This window comes from Fulmarus glacialis, unplaced genomic scaffold (assembly GCF_000690835.1).
Source record: "Fulmarus glacialis isolate BGI_N327 unplaced genomic scaffold, ASM69083v1 scaffold1297, whole genome shotgun sequence".
Lineage (NCBI taxonomy): Eukaryota > Metazoa > Chordata > Aves > Procellariiformes > Procellariidae > Fulmarus > Fulmarus glacialis.
Genome location: NW_009224861.1, coordinates 39,993 through 67,678, shown reverse-complemented (window position 1 = coordinate 67,678; position 27,686 = coordinate 39,993). Strand labels below are relative to the sequence as shown.

At 43.0% G+C, this 27,686-nt stretch overlaps 1 protein-coding gene across 1 annotated transcript; it reads right to left on the bottom strand.

Annotated features, from left to right (window-relative positions):
* Positions 1-460: 460 nt before the first annotated feature.
* RASGEF1C (RasGEF domain family, member 1C) lies at positions 461-27,250 on the bottom strand. The gene is given in 14 exon segments (XM_009582270.1): positions 461-485; positions 900-972; positions 2,192-2,315; positions 3,685-3,780; positions 8,899-8,994; positions 9,633-9,712; positions 9,815-9,917; positions 11,005-11,100; positions 14,804-14,878; positions 16,988-17,200; positions 22,602-22,739; positions 25,324-25,422; positions 25,424-25,447; positions 27,074-27,250. Coding segments are annotated over 14 exon segments (1,419 nt in total).
* Between the last annotated feature and the right edge of the window lie 436 nt (positions 27,251-27,686).

The window sequence follows — 27,686 nt, the reverse complement described above, 5'->3', positions numbered from 1 at the left end:
CTGTGTCTGTGTTTGATTTAATTTTACAATCCTCAAAGGGTTTAAAGAGCTGCTGTCTGAAGCACCTGCTTCTGAAATATTCATGTGTATTTTTTGCTTTCCTTTTTTTAAACTTCCATTCTCTTTTGCAGTACCATGGTTCTCCACACTCCTGATTTTCGTATGTTTTCCTTCAGAGGCAAAAGTTACAGTGATCCTGACGCAGTTTGGGCACAGCCACAAATAGTCTGTTTGTCCTTCCTCTCTATGTCTCATAGTTAGAAAAGCATCATTGTGCACACAGTTCTGTTGATTTCAGTGGATGAATCCAGTTCATCCATCACGTTAGGCAGTCAAAAAACCCAACAAAAAACTCAAACAAAAAAAATTGTCTAAATCCCAAACAGGCATCTTTGGAATCAGTAGTGCAAAATGTTGGCGGATTTCTTTTCCTTGACCTACTGCAATAATCTCTCAATCTTCAAGTCTTTCCTAAAATAGTGGATCTGTAAATGTAAAACATAAGAACAATGGAAAAAAGCAAATATAAAGCTGGGTTGTTTTTTCTTAAATCACTCTCTTTAGATTCTCACTTACACCAAGCCATTATACGTCTGTTGTGAGAGATGTAAACTGTAGGAAGATCCAGTTAACCTAGGACATTTTTCATCTTCCCCAGGCCTCTTTTGCACGGGTACAGCACTGTATAAATGCACGAGTGGAGGGTATTCTTTAAATGGTGGATAATTTGAGATTACGATTAGCTTTTATCAGTGCAGCCTGAGCTCTGTAGATTAGTCTTAAATGGAAAACACCTCCATCAGAGGTCACATTTTAAATGCCAGCACTTCACAAGCTTTGACTATCAGTGCAGCATTTTGGAGGTACTTTAGTAATGAGCTGATAAAATGAGTGGTTACCTCAAGGATTTCCACCTGTCTTTTTCTGTGTGGTTTTCCGGACTTTCACTTTCATAAGAAGCCAGATACAAACCTGGAAAAGGTAAATACGTGTTATTCCAACAGCAACAGTAACCCTCTCTCTCTCTGCATTTTGTATGTCCTATATTGTACCACACAGGACGAGAAACTTTAAAACTTCATGCTGTGGCTTCTGCAAAGGGCTTCTCATGAAAGCAGTATGGATATAGGGGAGGGCATGAGAGAGAAAAGCTGCAAACAATTAGTGGGTTGAGGTCACCCTTTTTCGGTCCAGCAGCCTGAAAACTGTACTTTTAAACACCACTTCTGAGACACCCCTGACTTTCACTTTCTGTCCCTTTAGAGCCTAAAACCAGAACAAATGCCTCCGTCCTATCTCCTTTTGATATGTATTATTTTAATCAAATTAATTATTCTATTTTGGCAGTCATTCTTCTTAGTATTTAGGCAGGATTTTTGAAGCAGTATTTTGTGTTCTGAATAGTCTGTGAAATAAAGACTATCTGGTCTGCTTAACTTGGATTACTACAGAAAACTGCCTATAGAAGCAAGAAAAGAATAAACCCAGCACCAGCAGAGCTTATGGGAATATAGCTATAGACAATTCTGTGTGTGACAATGTACCAAGAGGCAACTGACATGAACCAATATGAAATGACACAGTCTGACATGCTGGATACCAAATTGAAGAGGACACGTAAGTATAAAAAGACAATCAGAGAAATAATTTCAGAACAGGGCTTTCATAGCTACAGCTTAAATTAATTACTAGAAAATACTTTTCTTAAAAATTCTTTTCTGTAGGTAACATATTCTTTGCTGTAGTGGAGGAGGTCAGTGGACTACCATCTCCCTGGGCTGTGTTCACTGAAGAGATGACAGTGTTGGTTTGTGGAAGAGATTAGTTCTGGCTCCATCAGTCACGGAATGAGTGGTTAAGGGACAGCTGACATTCATAGAAGTCCATGCCATGGTTGTGTGGCCTCTTTCCTTGTTTACAAAAATAGGTCCACAATGGCAACTTCCTAGACAGTGCCTGATAGAGAAGCTATGGACAAAAGAAAAGCAATCAGGCAGCAGCTTCATGAGCTAGAAGGTTGTATTTGCAAAAATACGTTGATAGACTGGGGATAAACAAGCTGCATGACAGAAAAGCTAGGAAAGAACCGGGACTGGTCAGTGGCAGAGACCACCAAAGCCTGGATCAGGGTGTTAATTAGTAGTGACGAAGAGACATGTTTTCAGTGATTAGAGATTGTACAGAGTCTTACCATCTTCAGTAAAAATGGGAGCAGTATGCAAGTAGTGGATGATGTTAGGGTCTTGTTCAAAGGGACATTCCACTTGCTTCCATGTTATAAATTCTCCTACTTGCTTAGCCAGTTCCAGAAATTTCTGTAAAAATGAAACGATTCCACTCAGATACAGTAAGATTATCTCACTAAAACAACCACATCCAAGCAGAAGACTGGGATCCAGGATCCCTCATGCCAACCACAAGGATATAAGGAGAAAAAAGCCTTGTGTGTTTTAGATGGGTACCTTTTCACAGTTCATTTACAGGGGGAAGAGAGAGGAAAGGGTGCACTATGTTCCTTCTTACAAGCCAACTCTGTACTTAAATGAAAATATATCCATGAACAAAGTTATGGGTTACACGTATGTACTTAAGAATAGAGGACAAATTTTGATGGAACAGAGGGAGCAGAATTAGATATAAATTACATAAAGTGGAGAGACTCCAACGCCTCACAACTCTTTAGGTCTTGTAACAGTTCTGATATAATCTAAGGTAATGCCAGGCTCAGTATTTTACGCATTACTCACTATCTCACAATGCCAATAACTGAAGAAGAAATTTAATGCAACCAAAGCGATGCTGAAGAAATTATTTACAAAGAATTTGAGAGCTCAAAAACTATTTTCTCATTGACACTGGGCAGTTCTTTCAGAAACACTCCACCTCTGCCCCTCCAGCGGCGTACAAGAACACAGCCGCTGCAATGCATGGCACAATGCAGACCACCCGAGAGCCTGCACACTGCTGCTAGTAACAAGGTGTACTGGTATAAAACCATCTGCTCCAGCACAGAACCGGGATTACTCAGGATGTGTGACTAATGCTACCTAGTGCCAGGGCTGTGAGGGAATATAAATCCTTCTACTGCATTTAATAGAAATTCTTCTGTGTAAAACCTACAGGCAGGAGATAACACATTCGAATCCTTACATCAGCAGCATGACATTTACCTCACGGACACAGTGACTGTGTACTCTGTATGTAATTCTGCTTGTATTCTAATTTTTCTCTAATGACCAGAAGTAATTTATGTCTTACTTTGCCAAACCTCTTTATTAAAAAAGAAAAAGGGCTAAAAAGGCAGATAAAATAAAGTCTAAAGCATTTTATACTGACTTGTTTCTCTCTGTGTGTGTGTATAGGAAAAATAGTTTTCCATGTTTTCTGAAAAAGTCATCTTCCGCTCTAAGCCATAAGTACAATCATTTATACTACTGACACTATATTTCTAGCAGCCAACAGACATCAAGCAAGTTAGGATGATCTGCTTGCAACGTTTATATAAAACATACATATTAATTCTTTTAAAAAAATATTCTGGGATTGGTTTAACCTTCACACAGTCACTTGAGATCGTCCCTTTTGGCATATTCAGTCTTTGTTGGTCTGCACTGAAATTGCAGGCAAACGGCCTCAGATAGTGCTATCAGAATGGGATAGATAAAAACATTTTTCAGATCTTACTTCAAAGTTGACGTGTCCATTTGGAAGGCGATTAGCACATCCTTCATTCAAAAAATAAATGTCTTTGATCAATAGGCTGAAGAAGGGGATCACAATCTGTGAAGAGAAATGACATAACTATTATCTTTCCAATTCAGTATTTTCTCTGCATGAAAGAAGAACTCAATCAGGAGAGAGGAGAAAAAAAGAAATCTTAACTTTTCAGTGTGCTGTGCACTTAAAAAGCAGTACAGTGGCAGGCAAGCATAAGGGCTATAGGATATAGAGACACTTTCAGCCATCAGGAGGATGTACACTGAAATGAATATGAACTGAACACAATGTTCACTGAGCAGAATAACATGAGTAAGAAAATGCTAATAACCCAGTTTATTATCAACAGCATCACTGTTTGATGAACAAGATCAGACAGCAAAGAGCAAAATAAAATTGCAGAACTCTTCCTTTCTCTGTTGGGTCTTTATAAGCAAAGATGTTGAATACACAAATCGAGCCATTTAAAGACAGCTGGGAACCAAAGAACCAGTATTGTCCCTGAACAAGGAAAGACAGAATAAAATTTGATGACCAAAGACTTGTCTACAAACAGTTAATCAGGAGCTGGTTCTTTTTCAACAGCTCCATGCATGGCTACCTCTTGAGGCATGTAATTTCCTTCTTGGTGTCTGATTAGAACAACCTGCTTCTCCAAATTAACCTGCAGACAGTAGGATTGAAAATATTAAGTTAGTTGACAGGAAACTGCCAACAACAGCCAGAGAGATCATTGTAGTGCTCAAAATAAGCCCTGGGCATCATCCAGGGCAAAGTGGCATATAGCAGTGATCCAAGCCTTCTCTCTAAGCCATCAGAGTCAGCTCATAATTTGCTATAGAAGTAGTCTACTTCTAGGTAAGACTCTTAACATTAATGGAATTACAGCAGGGATAAATTTGATGCCAGATGTTCTATGGCAGAAAGCAGCAATAGCGCTCCTGAAGCGCATCCCCAGCACTTCAGCAGAGACCTCTCTGGGTCCTCTTGTGTCACAACTCAAAGGGAATAGAAAGATAACACAAAGGACCAGTCCATGACAAAGGTGACCCCCAGGGCTCTGGGATTCAATATTCAAATCTACCCACCTCTCCAGCACTGGCACTGTGATGGAAAAAGGCCACTTGGCGGGTTTGAGCTATAAGGTCAGCAGCCACCTCTGTGAGCATCTTCCTGTGGCAGCAACACCTGTCTTTTAAGCCACTAAGTATAAACTTAGTCACCATGAACTTAAAGGAAAACACATCACATGGTAGAGTGTCCAAACATTTCCACTGTTCTATTTGTGAATTAACTGAACTGTAGCTTGTTAAGCATGCACCAAAGTTAAAGTGCCTTCATGGCATGAAAGACCAGCCAAGGGAGCAATCCTTTAGTTAAGTATTTAATATCGTACTGTTATTCCATCTCATGCCATACATCAGCTGTAACGGGATATGAAATGGACCTAGAACAGGATTGGCAGCTGTTATTTTCCAGTCTACAGCCTTCACAATGCAACAGTGAGTGTGAGCAAATCATAGACACGAAAACACTTACTGAAGCAAGGAGCCTACAAGCCGCTACCAACTCTTGCTGTGAAAGTGGAAGCCAATTTCTGTTTCAGCTAAAATACCACATGCAGTAAACTGCTAAAGATCTGCATCTCTGCTGGCTTTTTTATGGGACAGCCATAGGTAAACTCTGTAATGTCAGTGCAATAGCCATAAAAAAGCCTGGACTGACACTCCAAGAGCCACTGGCATTATCCTGATACATCCCACTGATATAATATAGGAATGGAAACAAAGCACAGCCTAACCCCCCAAAATCCTGAGCCCTCCCATCAGGGTGAAGTGGAGCAATTTCTAGTCAAACTGAGCTAAGTGTGTTTCACGATTCATTTTTATATCATCCAAACTAGATCAATACAATTCAGTCTATGTGTTTTTTTTCCTACCAAAAATGATGATAATTCTGTAACCAATGTGGTCTTATAAGGTGAAAAGATACAGAGAGGTGGAACCAGACACTGATCCCCAGCTAGAAATTATGGCCAGGTTCTGTCTACATATTTTTTGCAGGCAGATGCGAGCTTGTTCTGCCCTGCTCCACACTGCCTGGGAGCTAGCTCACCATCATTAGTGGTACTAAACATAAACGAAAAGCCTTGCTGAGAGGGAAGGTATATGAATGTGGGCTCAATGCCATGCTAATACAGCTACAAAGCCACCAGTCAGCTCAGAGCGTGGGTAGAGCTTGTTCTCATCTGCATCCAAAAGGAGTCAAAGACATACCCTAGGATACCAATTCTCTACACATTTCCAGGGGATTTCTGTCTTTGGGTCTCCACTTATTTCCCGCATAAAAATATCTTACCCTGTATGTTTTGTTTTCCAAATTTCCGTAGGAAAAGCAACAAAAGTGGATATAGCTACACTCTAATGTTGGCTTCAATCTAGGCCTTTTGCTAGCATAAAATCTGGGTTAGTGCCAGAAACTCACATTTCACTCCCTTTTGATTGCCCCTTGTGCCATCCAACCCACCCACATGCTGAAGGACAATTGCCTCCTGCAGAAAGAAGAAAGCTAATGAGATCTGACATGTTCTTCTCCGTAGTATCAGACGGCAACAACACACACACAGTACTGCACTGTACATGCTCCCAACATTTCAAAGCCAGAGAAATGTCATTAGCACAATGCAGGGTTCACCAGTGGAATGACTTAATTTTGGAGATGGCATAGGTCAGCTGACTGCATAGATAAAGCCAGACTTAGTTCCTAACAAGTACACCCCTCTGAATTCTGCATGAAACATCAGCCCTTCTTCATTACCGGTTCTCTCACCCTGCACTTTGGCAGGTTTATTTCTGCCGCTGTATTGCACCTCTTGCCTTTGAGAGCTGCCTCGCCATGCCTTTTTACAAGCCTGCTCCTGAACAAGTAACGAGCAGTTATAACTATGCCGTTTACACACTGAGAGAAGGGCTGGAGGAGAACAGTGAGGACTGAGGTCAGAGGATCCTCCATGGGGATATATTGAGATCCTTCTCCTACAACCTGTGCTTCCGCCTCGCACGGGCACCCTGAGGATGAGGATGGAGCGGGTGATGAAATCTTTGTGCCAGAAGGCCGGTGTCACAGGGGGGTTTGGGCGAGATGTGTGCGCAGCGCAGGAGGAGGGAGGGTGCCCCAGGTCACTGGCTCACCCCGGCTCCCTCTGGGGATATCATCTAGCCCCCGAGCTGTGCTTCTGTTCGAGTGCTGTTCAAAACTCAGCAGCCAAGACACCAGCCCTGAGGAGAGAATAAAGTAACGTTTCTGGTGAGGCTGCCAGTTAAATATTAGCTCCTCTGAGCCTACAGGCAGTGTTTCTTCCTGCGAGACACAACCCACTGCTTAGTCTCTCGGTCTGCGACAAGAGCGCTCCCTCCAGAGCACCTTCCTTCTCAGGCAGATGGGCTGAGGCCTGAAGCCTCCATCTGTGATTCTGGGGGGGCCACTTGTGGAGAAGAGGGGTGGAGGGGATTGGGATCTCAAACTCTGGTTAAGCACAATTCAATTTGAATTGAATAAAAATTTTCTTCACAGTGAGCTCTGCCCCAAGTTTGCCAAGAAAAAACATTTTCTATCACAAAAGTGATCATCATCTTCCAATTTTATTCAAACTCATTAAAATAAATAACTGATAATCTTGCTTATAAAAAGAAACAAAATTCCTTAATTCCTACAGCAAGAATTACATGATCTGCTGTATCTGACACTGTAAAACACCCAGTGGGAGTAGCTACCAAATCATATACTTGAGCATTTTCTTGAACTAATGTTATCTACACAAGGGAAACAGAATATGGGCTTTTTCTTATGTAAAATAGATTCCTTTCAATCTAATAACCTCTCTGCCATCAGTCTTTACGAGCTAGGGGTAGAGATATGACAGAGATTGCTAACTTCCACAGGAAATTAAGTCAAACAATAAAGCAACTGGTTTGAAGATATATGACGGTTGCAGAACTAAACTGCAGAAGCATCTCAGACTGACAGGTCCTCGCTGCAGCGTGAGAGTTAGAAGAATTTCTCTGCCAGTCACAAACGTCCAAAGCCATCATCTTCTCTGCACAAAGTGCTTTTCAGAACAACTCAGTGTACACTCCCATTGCAGCTGAGTCAGCCTGCGACCAGATGCTGATCTCATTTCACTGCAAATGCTGTAAGATTCCATTAGCTTCAGCAGATTTACATCAAATTTACAGCAATGTGAGATTAGCATCTGGCCTGGCTCCTTTAGTGAATGAATACTATATCCCATATTATGCTTGTTCATGCAGTATCTACCTTAGCCATGCTCTGCATAGAGATTACCCATTTACAACTATGAGCAATCGCAATGCTAAAAACAAACCCTCTTTCATAAGACAAAAAAAAGAGAATTGAATGGAGAAATAAGAAAATTAACAAGAAACACACTGAGGCACAAAACAGGAGGATCCTGCGCTAACCTCTCGTCAGTCTGATTTTTGCAGCATCAGTGACATCTCAGAAAGCTACATATCTGCCATGAACACTGATAAAACACTTCAGTTCTTGTTCACCAAGATGGCAGCAACAACCAAATGAAATGAAAATTCACGAGGACAGAATTTCACCCCAAATTTGCTGCAATGGATTCAGACCAGACTTCTTTGCAGGACTTGTTTTCCCTAATGTAAATGGAGAACCACCGCATCTCTGAGAACCACAGCATCTCTGAGTGCCGTGCCCTTTGCTCTCTCTCTCAATCACACTCTACACAATAGGGGCTTGTCTGCACAGAGGCCTGGCTGGCACAGCTGTAACAAAAGCGCAGTTCCACCTTGCTCCACACCAAAATAAAAGTCATTTTAGTCTGGAATACCTGTTCCATCAGGTTTATCAATCTAAACAATGTGAATTTTCCAGGGATATAGAGACTTGCAACAAAATCCTCCCTGCTGTGTGTCCTGCCCTCTCTAGCTCCTCAGTGTCTGTGAGCCCTGTGATCCATTTCAGACTCCTTTCAGCCACAGATTTATATTTCCAATTGCATTTAGCAGTGCACGAGCCTTGCATTGGTGACCCATGGAAGGGAGGAAAGCATTTGCATCAAGTCCTTGAGCCACTGACTCTCAGCAGCAATGCACACCATCCATTTGGAGATAAACGAGATGTGGTCACACCTACCTTCTCCCTGTTGCTGTGTGCGGTGAGTGACCTGTGAGCAGCCCCCCGCAATGCTGTTCTGTAGTTATAGAAGTTACCAGTAGGGTCCATCTGGTGCTAGATACACAAAAGAAGACACCTTGGTTGGAAAGTGACCTGGGTCCTCTGAAGACAACTTTACCCTCAGTTGTAGCAAACCCTGAACAGAGCCTAGCCTACATCTTCAAAAATCCACATACACACAAAACCCCATGAACCACAGGTACAATGACAGATCCACAGATCATGGCTGTTTGTACCTTCAATTCTTCTAGTAACAGCTTACTGAGCTTTTATGTGAAGAATAAGGACTGCACATTTTGTATATGCCAAATCCTGGTATCCTCAATACAAAAAACAACCTTGGGCCTTGTTCACTCGACGTCCAAGGTATAGCTTGGGAGCTTTACACTCAGTGTTGTGTCTGTGGCCAAACAAAACTGGCATCGGTGGAAGCACTATGGCTTGCATATAGGCTTATATTTTGGGGTTTTTTCCTCCTTCTATTTATCTGAGTGCTGTGATTCCCCTCTACGTATCAGCGGCTTCACACCTTCCTCACTACACCTGGGAAACTTCAGCCAGAATCTGGCCCTCTGCCTGTGAAACATGTCTACAAACATTTCATACCTGGATAAAAATGTGAACATTCACAAACAAAAAAAATCCAGAATATAATTCAAGCGGTGTATCAGCACCATTTTTTTTTTTTTTACCTCAAGTATGAAAAATTTCGCTGTTTTCACTTTTGACCAAGTCTTCTTTAGCCTGGAAACTGGACTCATGTTCATTCCAGCTATGAGTGAGAAAGAAGAAAAGAAAGTCATGGATCAGGGTCAGGTTTCCCCTTTTCATCCGTGGCAGCTGATGGAGAGACCTGGTTAGAAGCTGTACTTACAAATGATTGCCATCAGCGAATTAAAATTCCCTATGTTAAAGCACTCTCGGGCAACATCAATGAAGAATTCGATGACTTGTGCTCGCTGTTTCTTTTTTGCAGGCTGCAAATTAAAATAAACGAGTATCTGTAATAAGCATATGCAGAATTGGAGGGCATCTTAGGTATTTGTTACACACAGAGCAGGGGTCCATGCGCAGCTTGGGTCATCTGCTGTCAGTCACTGCCCTAATTCTGTTCCAGCAATCCAGTGGATGCTGGTGACCGGCAGTCTCTAAAATCAAAGCTTTCATTGCAGTGACACAGAAGAAATTCACAGCAATTCCCAGGCTTGCCTCGCGCTGGGACAGGCAGCCCGAACGGCCCCGAAGCAGTGCCTCAGCTCCCTGCTGGCCTCCCTCAAGTCAGTGGGCACGTCAGCACAGACCTTCCTAAGGGCAGGATTTCACACCCATGTAACAGCAGCATCTTTGTCCCAGAAAGCCTTTGTTTCACAGCATTAATCCCCTTCCCCTCTTCTGGCCCTTTCAGCAATATGGCCAGGCCAAATGGTAGCTTGCATTTTAAATACACATTCTAATTGGACTGGAATCACCCCACCTTTTCCAAAGATGATCTTCAAATGGTAATGCTTTTGAGTCACGGGCTATCTAGGCTGTTTATACTATTACTATTCCTCCCTTCCACCCCCTTTTCAAAGGAGAAAATATTAATTTCATTTTGATGGGGCCAAGTTAAACAAACTAAAACCACTACCAAGTTAAAAAACCACTAGTCACAGCTACAGTAACGGGCAGCAGGACAAAGATCCATGCAATGGGAATTCATAAGCACAACAGAGCTTTAGGATGACAGATAACAAATACTGCTCCACTAGAATCTTTTCCAGCAGAAATCTCACAGGACAATTCAAGGCATTTTTTCCTCTCTTTTTTCCCTGCAGGGTTCATTATTCCTCACTGTGCTCCTACTACATCAAGAGAACCATGTATCCCCATGTGTCACCAGGTCTGTTTTGCAGTATGTTTGTCATTTATCAGGTTGCTTCTGCAAGTGCAATATTACTAAAAGTTACCGTCAGATCCTTAGCTAGGTCATAAGAAATAAATTCCCAGGTCTGCTTATTAATGTACAATCTCAAACTGGGAATTCAGGCATGTGATAAAACATGCCACCTACTTTTCACTTACCATGCAAATTTCTGTGGCTACAAGATAGCAGAGTCTATTGAACCATTTCACATAGGCCTCAAGGTTACTCGTCTTCTTCTGTTCACTGAAACAAGTCTGGGGGGAAAAAAGCACAGAAAGACATATAACTGTGTTTCAGTTAGCTGCCTGATCGCTAAGATAAATACTACACAAAGGTAATTACTTGGCCACATCTCTCTCATGCACATGGAAGACTGCGCATTAAGAGTCCCTTTCAAAAAGTCAGGGAGTAGGTGGGTGGCTGGCAGACGCACAGGGTCCAGCTGAGCGTGTCACACTGCACGGCTCACGCTAGTGTGTAGAAAACAGCCCCATTTTGCCTGCAGCAAGTGTTCACCAAGAGTCTGCACTGACCCTTGCTCACTGGGATATTAACAGCCGGGGCATTGCAGGATTCAGACAGCAACAACGACATGCAGAAAAAGCAAGACAAGCACAGTCTTCCACAGCGTGCGCAGTTTGTGCCTTTGATTCCAGGACTTCCTTCACTTTAGTAAATGCAATCACCCACAGCCCTTTTCTGGAGGAGAGAGGCCATAATTTAGTGAAGTGAACAAGAGATAAGCAAAAGAAAACACAGTTCTAGTTGCTTCTTTATGGAAAAAAATATTTCCCTCATTGAGTTTTCAGGATAATAGGCTCTCTAGCGACCAGCTCTGTCTTGATGGCTGCTCTTGAACAGGTCACTTACTTGCCAGAGATACTTCATTGATAAGAGCCATTACAAGAAGAACATTTTTCACTTTTTTTATATGAAACGTAACATAAATTCCCATAACTGATACAGGCTGTGGGAGCAGATACTTGGCTGAACTCTTCGGTTCCTTTGAGATCAACAGATAATTTGACTTCAGCAGAGTGATAAGGCAGTTCACGCAGCCTGAAGATGTTGCTTGGGATTATAAGAATTCAAATCCTTTTCCCAGCCCTAAATTCTTAGACTGTGCATCTAGGACACACTGCTCTCTGGAGTTCACGGGATTTATTTGAACATTCATTAACATCCACTAGAGGGTATCAGAGAATACTGATTTTTTGTTTTATTAAGATGATATTTCCCAGAGCTACGATAAATACATGCCACTAAGAAGAAAATCACAATGCATAAACACAGATCCATTAATGTCAATGGGATTACCCATTTATGTAAGTTAAACAAGTGACTAAAATCCCTTAAGAAATGGGGCTTAGTATGATTCCCAAGGTAATTAAAGAAAATATTCACCTGTGATTCTGTACACAGGCATGTTTAGAAACAGAAATCACAGTACCATGCTATGGAGCAAATCTTAACAACCCTGAAATTCCTAGCCACTTTGTAAGTAGACTACATATACAATAAAAAATATATTTTAAAAGCATCTCAAAGGTAAATGTCAGCAAGCAGCACGTAAATATCAAACAAAACAAAGGAAACCCAAAGCAGTCCCAGTCTATCCATAGCAGTTGCTTTTCTTGCGCTCTGTGATATTGTTCCTTGTTATAGCAAAAAAGTACATGAAACCTAAGTTTTGTTCTGAATATAGTATTTCCATCTCAACACTGCTGTGCTGCGCCAGGGCATAAGAACCACAGCTAATACCACAAAACTTGTGAAAAATGTGCAACAGTTAAAGTTGAAACAGACTGCTTTTTAAAGGTTAAGCTTTATAAATGGCAACAATATTTAGCACCTCCCTAGCATCTTCCATCTGCAACTCAAAGTGCTTGATCAACATTCATAAGTGAAGCCTTTTGAAGCCCTCATGCAAGAAAGATGTTTAATATGATCTCCAGCTGGAGGGAATTCAGACCAGAGCCAATTCCCTGTGGTTAACAGGGGTGGTCTCCACGGGTCGGGGAATGATATGTCACTCCACGTAAGGTTTGTGCTGCTACATACCATGTTCCGCCAGGTCCCACGCGATCCCTTGGCTATACCTTACCCTCATGTGGAGGCTCTTCTAAATCATTGCTGGGATCTCTGGTTAGCCCAGTCCCAGCTCTTCTAAATCATTGCTGGGACCTCTGGTTAGCCCAGGGAAAGGGTAGAGAAAAGTTGCAGACTACCTCTGCTTTCATCAGCCTTGCTGACTTGAATTCCAATAATTTGTTAGTGCCATGTCTTGTGTGAAAATATTATGGCAGTTTTTGCTTTACTAAGTAGATCCTCCTGGGGGAAGACATTGCCTTGAACTTAAAAGGCAATGCAGTGGTGCATCCCTGCTTTGCGCCTGTTATTTTCTCTGTTATTATGCACTTCATTGAAGTCACAGAACTGTTTCTGGGCAGCATCTCAGTGTTCAGATCTGCATTTGAAGAACATGCATAACTGTCAAATAGCTTGTCATAGTCTGTCAAGATGATTTCTTTGGATTTCCCATGACATGCATAACTGTCAAATAGCTTGTCATATTCTATCAAGATGATTTCTTTGGATTTCCCATCCCACCATTATTTTTAGGCTCTCCGCCTCTCATTCTAATCCCTCCCGTCCACCTTAGCTGATGTTTCCTTATGTTTACTTGGTAACCTCAATTTCTCTTCACATCTTGGTGGTATCCTGTGCTGGCCCTGCATTTGAAAGTCTAGACACAGCTACAGCCGTTGTGCGTACATTAGTTTATTATTGAACATTTCCTTCTTTCTCTTAGCATCCCTTCCCTGCTAAAGCATAGGCTTTATGCAGTTTGATTTTACTCACTGCTGCCTCCCTCCCACTCTTCCAAAATTCACTCAAATTTAGTGCCCTCATTTGATCTCTTTCATTTTACTTCGATACAGATAACGACGACTGTTCATTTTCAGTCTTGTCCCTCATGTTGGCAGCAGACTGCTGACATCTCACTGTGGTTAGTTTGATATTTCATATTTCTGACACATCTTTGCTACCTTGGGGTTCCTTCCTAAAGGATGTGATCAATGCTCGGAATACTTGAAACACCATCTATGCCCACTCTCCTCTCCTTGAAACCAACTGCAGAATCTCCATAACTCCAATAAGAGAAGGAAAGAGCCCAATGTTGCACTTTTTATTCATCCATCCATCCATTTTTTCACCATTACAGGCTATTCTGGTGCTCTCTGGGCAGAGGTCTTCCTGTTGTGTTCAGCACCCAATGATGAAATTCTGCCATTGATGTATGATCTCAGTGGGAGCCCATATGCAGTTCTGGGGAAGAATTTTCCACCCTCTTTCTTTTCTGGCAGTATGTGAAATCTCCGACTCTCCCTCTTCAGCCAGGAAGTCTCTTTCCTTATTGAGGCACTCACTGAAATGCTGCTTCAAACCCCACTGGAATCAGTGGCAAGACTCCAACTGGCTTCCACGGACTTTGGATGAAGCCCTGATCAGGCACTCCATTCCCTGCGGTGCTCTGGGTTAAAAGCTATTGTGTAGAGAGAGAAGAGTATGTTGATTCATGACGCACTGACTCATTACTGTGGTGTCTGGGCACACACTATGGGCATTACATCACGTCCAGAGTCCTTACGCCTTCAACGCTGGGAACAGACGTTCCCTGGTTGTGTACCGCCGCAAGCCATCTGCCCTGGTCAAAGCAGGTTAGGAGGAACAACCCAGAAAGTAGAACATCAGGGTGCTGGCCAGTCTCAGGCTAGGACATACTCCCACCAGGAAGGAATGGCAATGACCTGCCAGTGCAAGCTCTATCAACAGGTCCCATCCTTGCTGTGAGAATAGAGCTGGCCTGGCCCTGCTCTTATGGATCTCATCACATCAGTTCATCTAGAACAAACAATGATCGCAGGAGACACTTTGCACGTGGACAAATCATACCTTGGTGCCATCCAGAGGGTCTTTATGTACAAATGCCTGCACAAACTCCTCAGGTCCAATGTGACTTAGCCTTTCCTATTAGAGGGGGAAAAAAGAGAGAGAGGAAGAAATAAGAAAGCACCCCAGAATCTCTTCTGTTTCTCTTGGTAAGACATCCCCATTATCTGTCAGCTCTGAATGGTGTTACTGAACTGGTAGACAGCCAACTAGCACAAGACATTAAAATTCATAAGAACAATTAGAGTTATTTCAGCAGAAAGAAGAAAATGAGAATAAATATGTCTCATTAGTGACAAGCCACAGAAAGAGCCCTCTCCAGAAAGGTGCTGGATACACAAAGCTCCATCTGGGAGCCAGCAGACCCCAGTTCTGTGCTTGGCGCTGCCACAGACCTGCTGTGGTCCAGCATTACTCAATAGACTTGTTTCCCAGCTGTTAAAATGGCAGTAATGCTGCGATCTGGTAACGATAGCAATCCATTGCTCATCTGCACACACAGTGCTCTGACCCCACCTCCCTACCCAGTGAAACTCAGGTGATGCCCAAGGTGGTGGCTCTGTGCCATTGGAGAAGGAAGGCATTGAAGATGCACAGGCTTACTTTAAAGGCATTGCTTACACTGTAGAGTGTCCCAGGCATTACCCAAAACAACAGTAAATAAAACATCCAGATTTCTCTTAGTAAAGAACCATCCATCTCCACCAGCTCCTGAACAAACCTGGCAGTTCTAGCCACACCACTGGCCTTCTTATTAGGCTTTTCAATTCCCTTAAACATGTTTATTAGAAAAAAGTATTTGTTGTAGGCCACAAAGCTATTTCAGAGGAGATATTATGGAATTCCTACAAACTTAAGAGCACCCAAGCAACAATAAAATTAACAGTAGTTTTGCTTAAATGAAAACTTTATGGCTATCCCTATGCTAGTTCTCTTGGCTTCTCACCTTGCCACTGATAACTGTATAGGACTCTTACTAGCAAATAACTGTTATTAAATAAATAGCAAATAATTCTTACTAACAAATAAGCTTCAGTCAGTTTCAGTGCAGAGTAGTTGGCGTACTGGATGCAGTAAGTAAAGAGAAGGTAGAGAGCATTGATTACAGTAAAGTGGAATGAAAACCTCTAGCTGCATCAGTTTTAAAAGTGCAGTGGTGCCCCAGTTAGAGGGTATCTCCCCTTGGAAGATAATTGTAGTGTGGAGGAAAAGAAAAGCAAGAAAAAAAACCCCAGGCAAAAGGACTACTCTCTGTCTTAAGTTATATAAAGTGAAGAGAGCCAAAGTTACATGTTCTGAAAACTAACCAAGGTGAAAAGATGATCCTAAATTTGGGGTTTCTGAACTATTCCACTTCTTGACAAATAGAATATCAACTACCTTCAGAATTCCCAAGGCTAATTGCATGATATTCACTCCAATCCACAGTCCATTTCATGGTTTGTTTTTCCAGCCTTCCTCTCAAGGATGAACATTGTCTACAGGAGGACAGGCAGCAGGAAATCATTACAGCATCAAGAGATCTGCAGATGGCAGCAATGTTTTATGTTCTTCTGTGAACATCCAAGAGGTCTACATGGCAGACCTGAACCTGGGAGAAGGGTGTGCAACACAACAGTCTGTCCAACATCTCGGTACTGCAATCGGAGTGATTACCATCAAAAGCCTGTTTGAGAATGAACTGCAGTCCAAGGAAGGAAACAGCAGGACTTCGTGTGGGTGGTATTTCCACAGCCTTGTATGTCCATACACAAAGTCCCAAAGGGAAGAATGAAAAACACATCAGACAACTCAGATGCTTTCTGTATCTGTAGGAACGGATTTAACTGTTAAAATTTCTTCCAAATCAATAACAGAGCTAATGACCAGCCATTTCAATAGCACCCTCAGGTTGTGGGGCTCAGAGCACCTTACAGAAGTGGGAACCCCTTGACCTTCCTGTGACTGTGACTCACATTTCACAAATAAGCAAGCTGGAAAGGTAAAGTGCACAGGAACACTCTGATATACAGCTTGCTTCCCAAGCACCTCTTAACCTGTCAAACCCTGCCTCCTTCTGCAGTGTTGATACAGCACGGGATGTGCTGCAGCAGTGCAGACATTTTTTGGTTGTGTCTGGAATACTTAGCAGATGATGGCTTAAAATAATATCTCTGACTGCAGAAGTTGGGAACCATTCCCACTTACCAGCTCCACATGTGTCAGCTGCTGAGCCAGAGTGTAAGGGTCACTGCAGACGCTCAGGATTTCTCTCTGAATTGATGGAGGTTTACTTTTAAAGGCAACCAGCTTATCAGAGACAGCAGCACTGATCTTGACAATCCCTTCTTGCCCATGGCTGAGGCTTGCAAGCTTCTGATTCAGGGTTTGCAAAAGCTGATTCATCTTTTTCCAGTAGGCCTGGAGAGACAGGGAGAGAAAGAAACATAAACCACCCACAGAACTTGACAAAGGAGTGTTTTTATGCTGAATTTTCCCTTCTGCAAAATACTCCTAAGCCAGCAACAGGTTACCATTTTATTTTCAACAAGCCTATTTCAGAATAACCAGTTGGCTTAATTACAGTTCTGTGCTCTGGACCACAGAAACAGACTGCAGTCAAGAGAAGAGGCAGGCAGGACTGGTGGGTTGGGCTGGCACTGATACTCGCATATTCCTGCCAACATCAGGATCAGAGGAGAGGTAATGCTACAACATGACTGATTGCAGCTTTCTGGAGCACAGCAGCATTCAGTACCTATCCTTTATGCCAGCTACGTGTTGGCCGAGAACTCTACCTGTTAGTGGTGCCTAGTCAACTCTTATTTATTAGGAATAAGAAATGTTTCTAACACTATTCTCTCCATCCTTTTGAGCTGAGAGCAGCAGAAGCATGCTGCTACTTGCTACCTAGTTGGAGTGGTCTGAGCATCATGTAGCTTTGAGTATTTAATATCCAAAACGTTACCTGCTACTGAAGGAAGCTCATAGCGTATTCCAAGCACAGCCACATGCTCAGCAGGATGATCGTTACTAAGTTGCTCAGGTTGTTCTCTGAGCTGGAGCAGCTCTTTACAAGACAATGAGTGGAGCCGCTGGCCATGGAGGATCGGCAGAAAGAAATGCCTTCAACTCTTCATGGCTGACAGATGCAGACATCACCAGAGATATCTGGTGGATGGCCTCTAAAGACAAGGACTAATTGGACAAAAACCTCACGTAGAGCACAGAGCGTACCCTGCTGAGGAACACGGCCTTTCCCAGCCAGAAAAAGGAGCATCAAGCATGGGTGCAATGGGTACTTGCTTAATTTCAAAGAGCACGGTCACTTGGGAAAACAGTTTGCAGGCTGCCCTACTACCAGCTCCTCTTCCAGCACAAAGACTCACAGTGGAGAGAGATCCTCTGGCTGCTCACAAGTGGAATAACGCCTCACTCTCCATCCAAACAGAATTTAGTAACGTCAAGTTGCCAGTAACATCAGTTTGTAATCTGTCAGTGTTAAAACAGAGCTGGCACGAAGCCCTCTTCTGTTACATCTGTACTGCGCAGCAGATGTACACCCTGGCACCCTCCATGCAGTCCTCATCATCACCACAGGGACTTGGCCAGAGCGTGCCTTCCCATGAAGACCAACACACACCTGTGTTGCATCCCAAGCTGGATGCAGCCCAAGTGAAGTCTTGGGAAGTACTCCTGAATCCCACGGTTTATATACAGCCTTTGTCTTCTTCAGACTTTTGTAGACTGTGGATAGTCTTCAGTGTTAGGCATTGACAGCTCTCCTGTTTTAGGTGTTCAAGGTACCAGAAGCCACAGTCAATGCTCTTCTCACCTGCGCAGGATCCCATGTGCACACTGTAAGTTGCATCTCCTACTACTTCACAGTGAAGAATAACATGCTCACATCTACCCTGTTTCCATTACAGTCTGAGGCTGGAAACCTTCAGAACATCCCAAGTGCTTCAACTTTTGCTGCAACACCATAACTTTCATACAGCTTTTCTAGCAGAAGGCTTAACATTGCTGAGGAACCTCTCATTTCACTCGAGGAAGATGCTCTCTTGAGCAGGGCTGGAACACAGGCCAGATAAGCAGGACGTAGTCAGGGTTTTTTGCAAAATAGAGCTGGCAAGTCTGAAATGAAACAAGTACCTAGAAGGCAGGAGGGACTTGTCTGGGAGAATGACAACACGTGTCATATTCAGAAGCAAGTCACACAGGAGTAGTGAAAATTGAGTGAGGAAGATGTAAAAATAAATAATTTAAATATGTTTTAGAAAATTAAAAAACATTCTTTCGGTTTTTATCTATTCCTGTTGTATACTAGCTCCAAGGAAGAGAGCCTACTGGCCGTCTACATGTAAATCCTCATTAAAACAGATGGTCACACTTTTGACTTACAAAGACTGTCCTGGACCCAAACTACTGAACACCATCTAAATATTTCTCTGGTTTACATCCAGGTGTGTTTGCAAATCTCAGCATAGCTTATCAAGGTCTATGAATAGAATGTTATTTTTTAGTGGAAATTTAAATAGAGACATATTTGGTATTTTGTGAACATATTTTGTAAACAGGGGAATTAATCTTGGGCAGGGGGGCAGGCACGGCCCAGAAATCCAAGTCTTCTACAGAACATAAAACATTTGGCTAAAAAACTTTTAGCTGAAAACCCAGTTCTCTTTAAAAAGGCGTTTGGATGAGAAATCTTGGACCAGCCGTGTCTGTGCGGTATGAAATTCTTCACTGTTTGGATGAAAAGCCAAAAAGCAGCATAAAATTGCTTGAAAGACATGCATATTAGCCAGTCTTTCAATAAATCCTTATCAAGAGATCTAGTTTCACCTAGTTTTGTAGGGAATACGGCATAATAATACAGATATAGACAACAGTAAATAAAGACACAGGTAAGCCAACCACCTAATAAAGAATAAAATAAGAGAGACACTTAATGGACACAAAAAAGATTATTCAGAAATTAGAGCTCTTGAAGAGACTCACTGAAAATCGTTTGGTTCCCCCCTGCCTAGAAAGCTTTTCTGTGCGTATTGGGAGAAAAATTAAAAAAAATCCTGCTTTTGTCCTTTTAAAAGCATTTCCTGCCTTCTTTAAACTATGTTCACTAAGTGAAAACAACATTGTTCATTACCTTCAACATGCTGGTAATTACCTTGCCACAAAGTGACTCCCCATTGTACAGGGGCTGCATGCTGGACTCTATCAACCGATTTCACTTCATTGTCCCATTAACAGTCAAAAGAAGCATACTACTGTTTAATATTTAAAGAAAATGTTTCGTTCTTAACTGGGAAAGTTCCTCTGAAGACAGCAGGCCTCAGCAGGTGGCTTAAGAACTCAAATTTTAATTAAAATTTCTAACTCTAAATGCAAATCACAGCACTTACTAAGAAATGCTTCTCAGCATGGACACCTTTATAAGCACATCACAGAGCCTTTAGAAAGTGGACTCTACAAAGGACAGGAGCATACACTGCAGGGGAAAATCCTGCATTAACCTACATGGACTAGATGACCTCACAATCTTTCAATCTTTAATTTCTATGATCCACAATGGGAACTACTTTCTTCCAAACAACTAATGGGCACCACCACTCTTTCGTGCTGTCCCTTAAAAAAGGAAATTTGCATTTGCAGGATATGAGCTGTTTCTTAAATTAATTCTTGATTTAAGAATTAAATCAGGCACAATCACTTGCAATTATAGTGCCTAATAATATCTGAAAAACAATTATTTGCCCCAAAGGGCACCTATAAGCATTGGTACACAGCTAGGCCCACTCTAGAGCAAAGATGTGCAGCACTTGCTCAGGTTAGGCAAATAAACTATTGCTTTGTATGCAAAAAGTTGACTTTTAGCTTTTATGGCTCTTCACCCGGGCAGCTACTGCTTTTAAAGAGCACCCATAAAGCCCCTGTTCTCTGCCCTTTTGGCTGGTTCCTCCTTTCCAGTGAACATGATTTTGGTGGGTCCGTATGGGTTTCTCTCACTTCAGGTGCTGAAGGGCTGCAAGGCACCTTTCTTGGTGGTTGGCAGGAGCAAGTTCATTGCCTCTTCCCCTTGAGGGAGAAGTTTTACTGCTCTGGTCAACAGAACTGAGGTCACCTTGGCTCCTTCTGAAAGTCCTTTGTGTTCCCTTCACCTCCACCAAAGTGTCACGCAGCTTCCCCTTCCCACCCCTTCTCTCCCACGGGCTGGCCAGCCCAGCCAGCCTACAGCCACCCAAAAGTGCCAGCCGTGATGCCAGCCCAGCCCAAGAGCAGCTGTTTCCATTTCTCTCGTGTTTCATGTGGGTAGGAGGGTCCAATTTCATTTCCGTTGTTCTGCAACCCTGCTAATTCCTTCTCTCTTCTCTCCACCCCTCTCTTTCTTGGACTCACGGGTATGCGCTTTTTGTTCTACTGAATTGCACCCATCTGTGGCCTGAAGCCAGGCCTTGATGTAGCCAATGGAACGGAATTCTTCCACATCCCATGGTTAACCTAAAAGTAATTAGAGACTCTTTATGCACTATTTGCTCTTATCCTTATTATTTTCATGGATTTTGTGCTATTTTTAATGTTTCTGAATTAATTTATGGGATTCACCCACCTGAATTTGCAAGCAGGTCTCCCAGAGACTCCATTCACTGTGTCCTACTCTGCCACACACATGGCTCATGCATTTGAACTCCAAGACCATACAGCCAGCCATCTAGACTGAGTTTTGCCCAGCAGGCGACACACTGCTGTCTTCTGCCACTTCCATGCTCCCAGAGAAGCTACATGTCCATAAACATCTGTATTTTCTTTAAATGTAAGGCCTGTCCCTTGCTATCTCACCACATCAGCCAAAGAGGCTGGATTCAACGGGAGCTATCTCTTGGCCCACAGATCCTGTGAACTTTGATGGGGATTCCAGTGGCATCAGCCAAACTGTGATCAGAGTCTGCTGCTCTGTGCCTGCTCACCTCCTGTCTGGGTCCCTGCTTTACAATATCAGCCAGCTCAAGCATAGGGCCCGTGAACTCTTTTACAGGGACAGGGAGGTGTAAGCCAAACCCTTGTTAGATTCACTAATGAAAAAGATGACAAAATGCAAAGATTCTTTCAAAAAAATAACCGGACTGAAGACATGTAAAGTAAGGAATGGAAAATTAGATTTCGGCACAGGTGATCAAGGACAAAAGCAAATGGAGAAGGTGAGACAGAAAAAGGACCATAAAAGCCCTTTGGTGGTTCCACTTTCACAACCACTTGTTTTCTTAGAGAAAGGAAGCCTCCACCAGGTACCTTCAGGCAACTGATGATCTTTTTTAGCTCCCCAATGCAATCACTTGATGACTGGCTGCTTGCTCCACTCCCCATTACTAAACTAAACATCCTGGAGCGCTCCCTGAGCCCCTGCTTGGCCAGGAGGGTTGGTCTCAGGTCACAATACTTCACTCCTCTGCTAGACTGTAACTTGGCAGATCACAGCTCCGTTGCTATTTGAATTGTGACCACCACATTCAGTCTATGCTATTCCTCAGATCTCTCATCTATGAAATGGGAATGTTATTCTCTTACAATTCGATGTGTAGAGATAACGTCCACTGATCACTCCAACGTGTCCCCATGTCACTGCCACAGGGGTACCTAAACTGGGAGATGTGGCTTTCAGGGAAGCTACTACAGGTTTTAACCATTAGAGGAAAACCAAGCTGTGAGAGTTCCCAGAAAGAGGCGTGGAACAGAACGTGGCAAAAGGAGGAAAAGGAGGAACCAAGTGGGAAAATGAATTTAACATCTCCACACAACATCCCAGGTCAGACATCCTCACCTCATCACACGGGGCTATCCTGTGAATCATGTCTTTTAGATGGCCAATCATCCGCTCTTCATGAAAGTCATATGGGAATGTCTCTGTCCACTCTGTCAGCAACTGTAAGATTTTGGGTCCAAATTTTCTGATCCGAGCCTGAAATGGAAACCAGAATGATGGATAGGGATTGAAACGTGTTTACTCGTTAAAGTCTCCCAGCAATACGTATGTCATTGAACGCGGAGCCAGATTTTCAAAGGCGGCACTTACCGTTGCACCTGCAAAATCTGCACACATGCAAACAAATAGTGTGGCGCACAAATGATACATTTTGGCATGCAAAATATACCAGTACTTAGAGGCATGCACAATTGTCTGGTTTACATGCAGATTTAAGTATTCTGCACGTGCAATTGGCCGATTTATGGTTGGATGGACATTTTGTTGGTGCAACCTTTATACTTTTTTTAAAAACATCTGGCCTTTTTGCTGATTTGAACCATACATTCTTTCCTTTTGTACTTACAACCCTCCTACATTTTCATCCTTCCCTGAAAAATTGATTGGAATGTATTTCTTGACCAACAAAGAGGCGTTTTTTGCTTCTTTGCTTTCTGGCCATATGAAAAAAATGCTTAGTGACCAGTGGCAGATGTAACATGAGGAAGAAAAGATGGACAAAACACCAGCACTTTAGTAACTTTACCTGGGCTACTGATAATGTTGCTCTCTTCCCACATGAGCTCAAGGTCATGATAGGACAAGGACACCCACTCACATAACAGACAGCTGGTGCCCACTTTGCTTTTGGTGTAGATTTATCTGAGAATGCAGCAGTGGGAATAGTCAGGAAGATATGGGGCAAGGAGGGAAATGTACGGAACAGCACAATTGGTGCATTAGAATTATCTCAAAAGACGGCCAGTGCAGCTGCTTCCAAAGCTTTCATCCTCCGTTATCCAAGAACACGTGAAAAGGAAATTGCGTTCAACAACAAACTGCATTTTTATTTACAGAAAACACAGACCAAAACAAACACCCTTCTTCTGCATCCTACGTACTGTAGCTAAAGCACACCCTGTAATCAGGAAAAATTATACTCTTGAGCTCCACAGCTCTCTGCTTTTCAACCAAGGTGGTTAAAATGCATATTTCAGCTTTCCACCAACAACAGGTTTCAATGAACCACATCTCTAAAAATAACGGCTGTCAGCTAGCATTAAGCTCACGCTCAAAGATCAGCAGGTGGCTGCTAAAGGGAAAGCTTTATTGGAAACTACAAAGGTCTGAGGAGACATTTGCTCCAGCTATGTAAACTGCTATTACGGATTGAAGGAGAGGACTTTGTGCAAGTCACAGGACACGGCTTGGGGGACGGGAGGTTGCTTGTGTCGGAAGTTTCAAAGTCAGCCCCACTCTCAGGAACCCAAAATCAGCTGTGTCCCACCAACTCCGCTTTACTACAGGCTAGTCCAAAATGCAGACTCACCTCAGGCAGATTGGGAGATCTGTGTAATACGATAATGTTTCTCATTTCTTGCAAAGTTTAATGAGCAACAGAACTTTGCAATGCTCACATTTTAATCCTCCTAAATTTGCATCAGAGAACAGAACCCATCACACCTCAGAAAAAGTGTTTTGGATTCTGCACCTCATACAGATATTTCTATTAACGGAGACTGTACGGGCAACCCAAGTACCTATGTAGTCTGGCTGACTGCTCTCCATAGTGAGGGCAGAGCTCCTCCTGTTACTCATGCAACCAGTTGCCTGGGCAAAAACAACCACACATGTTCAGATGTTAGTGATTCAGTATTTGATGCCAAAACTACTGTTTCAAGGCTGGAAAGGCTGATCTTGAGAATCATTTCAGATTTTGGGTGTTTTTGGAAAGTTGCGACTAAGGCACGTTCTTGTCCCCTCCACTGCACTGAAGATGCATCTCCTGCAGGTAGTGTACTGGACAGGTCTTCATCAATGCACTGAGGAGAGCTTGGGTGGAATCCAGCAGTGAATAGGATCCAGTGGGATCCATCTCCACTGTCTGTGGAGACTGCCAGAGGATGCATGTGTGTTGTTACACACTGTATCAGTCTGCACAGTCCCTAGGGCAAAACAGGAGGCGTGCCGACGCAGTAACAGCTTGGATTTTCTCATTCTGTTAGCTTGTCACAGCCTCACTACTGCTTCAACTCGTTCCCGGTGTGCCAGACAGCGCCGCTCTGCAGCACGGCTGTGCGGACGATCTGTCAGTGCCAGCAACGGGAGGTTAGTGGGTAGCTGCATGCTGTTACGTAGCGTTCAAAGTGACAGGTAAGGCCAAGAGGAAATATTGCTCAACCAGAAGCAAGAAAGCAAAAGGGCAGACGCATTAAGTAAAAACGGGAGAGTGGTGTGTCGACATCTGCAATTGACAGTGTGTGAATTTTACGTCCTACCTCCTTGCATCCCTCAGGCTTCATCAGAGCCTTAAAGAAGTTAAGAAGAAAAGTCATGTGGGAGGGCTGAGACAAGGGGAAAGGGAAAATTAGAAGAAGATTTTAGGTGACTAGTGCCTGGAGCACTGCTCTTGGACATGGGTACTAGGGTGCCTCAATGTCAGGATCTCAGTGGCAACCATCATCCTTTATGAGAAAGTTTCATTCAATCCAAAGGGAGGCAAAAGGACACACCGCAGAGCCCCAGAATTCTCTGCCCATTGAAAATACCTCACATTTTTCTGCTGTAAAGATAAACTAACCTTGTCCAGCACAGGGTCATCCAGCCGCTGCTGCTCAATGCACTTGTGACAAACTCGGGACAAAAGCTCGTGGGGTTCGATGAAGAGTCTGGAACTTTTTCAGGAATGTAAAGATATAGGCTTTCTGTGGGAGAAAGACAAGCAGATCCACTGTAAACAGCTGCACAGTGGGTAATATTAGCCATAAAAGCCCTGAACTCCATGGTTTTTGCATTTCCACTGGGACAGACCTTTACGTCTAAAATTATTCCTGACACTGAAAATGGAACTGGTTACAGTGGGTGCAGGAGGCAGTGGCATCTCCTTCCTCCACAGCATCCACTTCCAGCCTTTGGTTGCCCAAATGCTGTGCAAACATCAGCAAAGACAGTGTGTAGGCCGCTCTACAGGAGCGAGCCCAGGTATAGGAGACAGCACAACCAGGCATGCACGGAGGCCAGTGAAAGCTAAACGTGTGTAGACACTCAGGCACCTCTGTGTTGTACGGGGTTGTGAGCTGCAGACACCCCCAGATTAGTCACATCTTGCTATAGCCCTGCAGGTCTCACCCAGCCTGCTTTAGTAGAATAAATGAAATATTCCTTAACTCCCCCAAATTCATTTCTATCAGCCAAGCCAATCAGATGCAGTCCCACAACTGTGAAGCGGTGGGAAGCAGGCCTGTCGGATAAATCCTTGGATTATTTAAAGTATTCCAGCAGTGAATTTAAAATATAGGCATGAATCCTCAGTTGTTTGCATCCTGACCCCTCCCGGGGCCTGAATTATCTTCCCTCCCCCAGACCGAGCCATGCTCCTGAGCAGCAGGTATAATATTACACATCACACATTGCTTAATGAAAATCTCACAGCCTAATCTGTCCATTACCTATTTTTATTGCCTTTCTGTTCTTTTTTTTAATTGATATGCTTCTTTATTACTTATTTTTAGCTGATCAGAAACTGAGCTGCTGGAATTTAAAACGTGCTGTCTGCTCTGCATTGATAACTTCTGCAGTCTTCTAAACTGCCCAGAAGTCAATGCTACTCTGCGCTTTGAAATATGAGCCTTTCCATGGAGATATATTACCACTTAAAAGTCTTCCAGTCAAACTCCGTCCTGAATTCCACTGAGGATGTGCAAAATCCAGTGAAGTCAATGGCTTGCGGGACCATAAACCTGCTTCCAGTTTAGATCCTCACAGTGTTGGTGAAGAAACACTGAATATTCACTGATGGAGCAAGGGTTAGGATCTGGACTGTGCTGTCCAGTGACTGCAAAGTTGGTGGGAATATAACCCTAGTAAATTATGAACCCATCAGAAGCAGCATCTCTGTTGTCACCGAGGGAACAATTTGTACATGCAGACAAAACTGGGTGACTTCAGCAACTACTGAAATTCAGCTAATTTAATGCAGTTCAGACTTGAAGTTTTTTGCTTCAGTCTTCATCTAAACCTCTCTGGGATGCACTGCTATTTTTGAAGTGCTCTGACTGCTATATCACTAATTCATCACCACCACAGCTTTTCCCCCCTCACCCCATTCTCTTATTTAAAGGCAGTATCAACTTTGGGATCTGCTTTTTCATGGGAACAATTATAGAGCAGTGAAATAGCATTTAAAGCAATGCATCAATTTACCAGCTTTAATTGCACGCAGCTTTTAAATTAGTCTTTTTAATTCAAAATTTAACACATTTGCACTTTTGCATAAAGTGCTGCCCCAATTCATCAAAATTAAACTGTTTATTATAGTGTGAATTGCTTACTTCAGGGTAGTAATCAGTGGTAGGTATGAGATGCTGGATTAGAGCATCCAGAGATGCTGAGGTAAGGTTTCCATCCTGGAAGATCAGTCCTCCTTGTTCATCTTCTTTTGAAGTATGTAGATGAGGGCTGAAGCCACATGGGGTAAACATACTGGTAGAACTCAGCGTTTGGGGCATGCCTTCCTGCAACAGACAGAAGCTCATGTCAGGGACAAGATCCACCAGACTCACAGCCACATCTGTCTTCTGGCTGAGTTGAAAAACACCAGCCATTAATGAGAGCTTCCTGTTCACAACATTAACATGATCACTTCATTATAACCTCTTTCATTGTTGTCATTGGCAGATCATGCCTGCAATGGGAAATACACAGGAAAATGGGACATTTTGATTTATGTTTTTGGGCCAGAAAGGGACATCAGCTGCTTTGGGCTCCCACCCCAATCAAGAGTGTCTGCGATGATCCCCTTTTTGCTACCAGCCCTGGTCAGTCCCACGTAGGAGAGGCAAGATACTTGGGACTTGAATTCAGCAGGTTCCTGTGCAGAACAGAGCTGTTCGTTTGAACCTCTGTTCCCCTGAGAATGAGGCAGGGAGAATTTAGGGCGAGAGA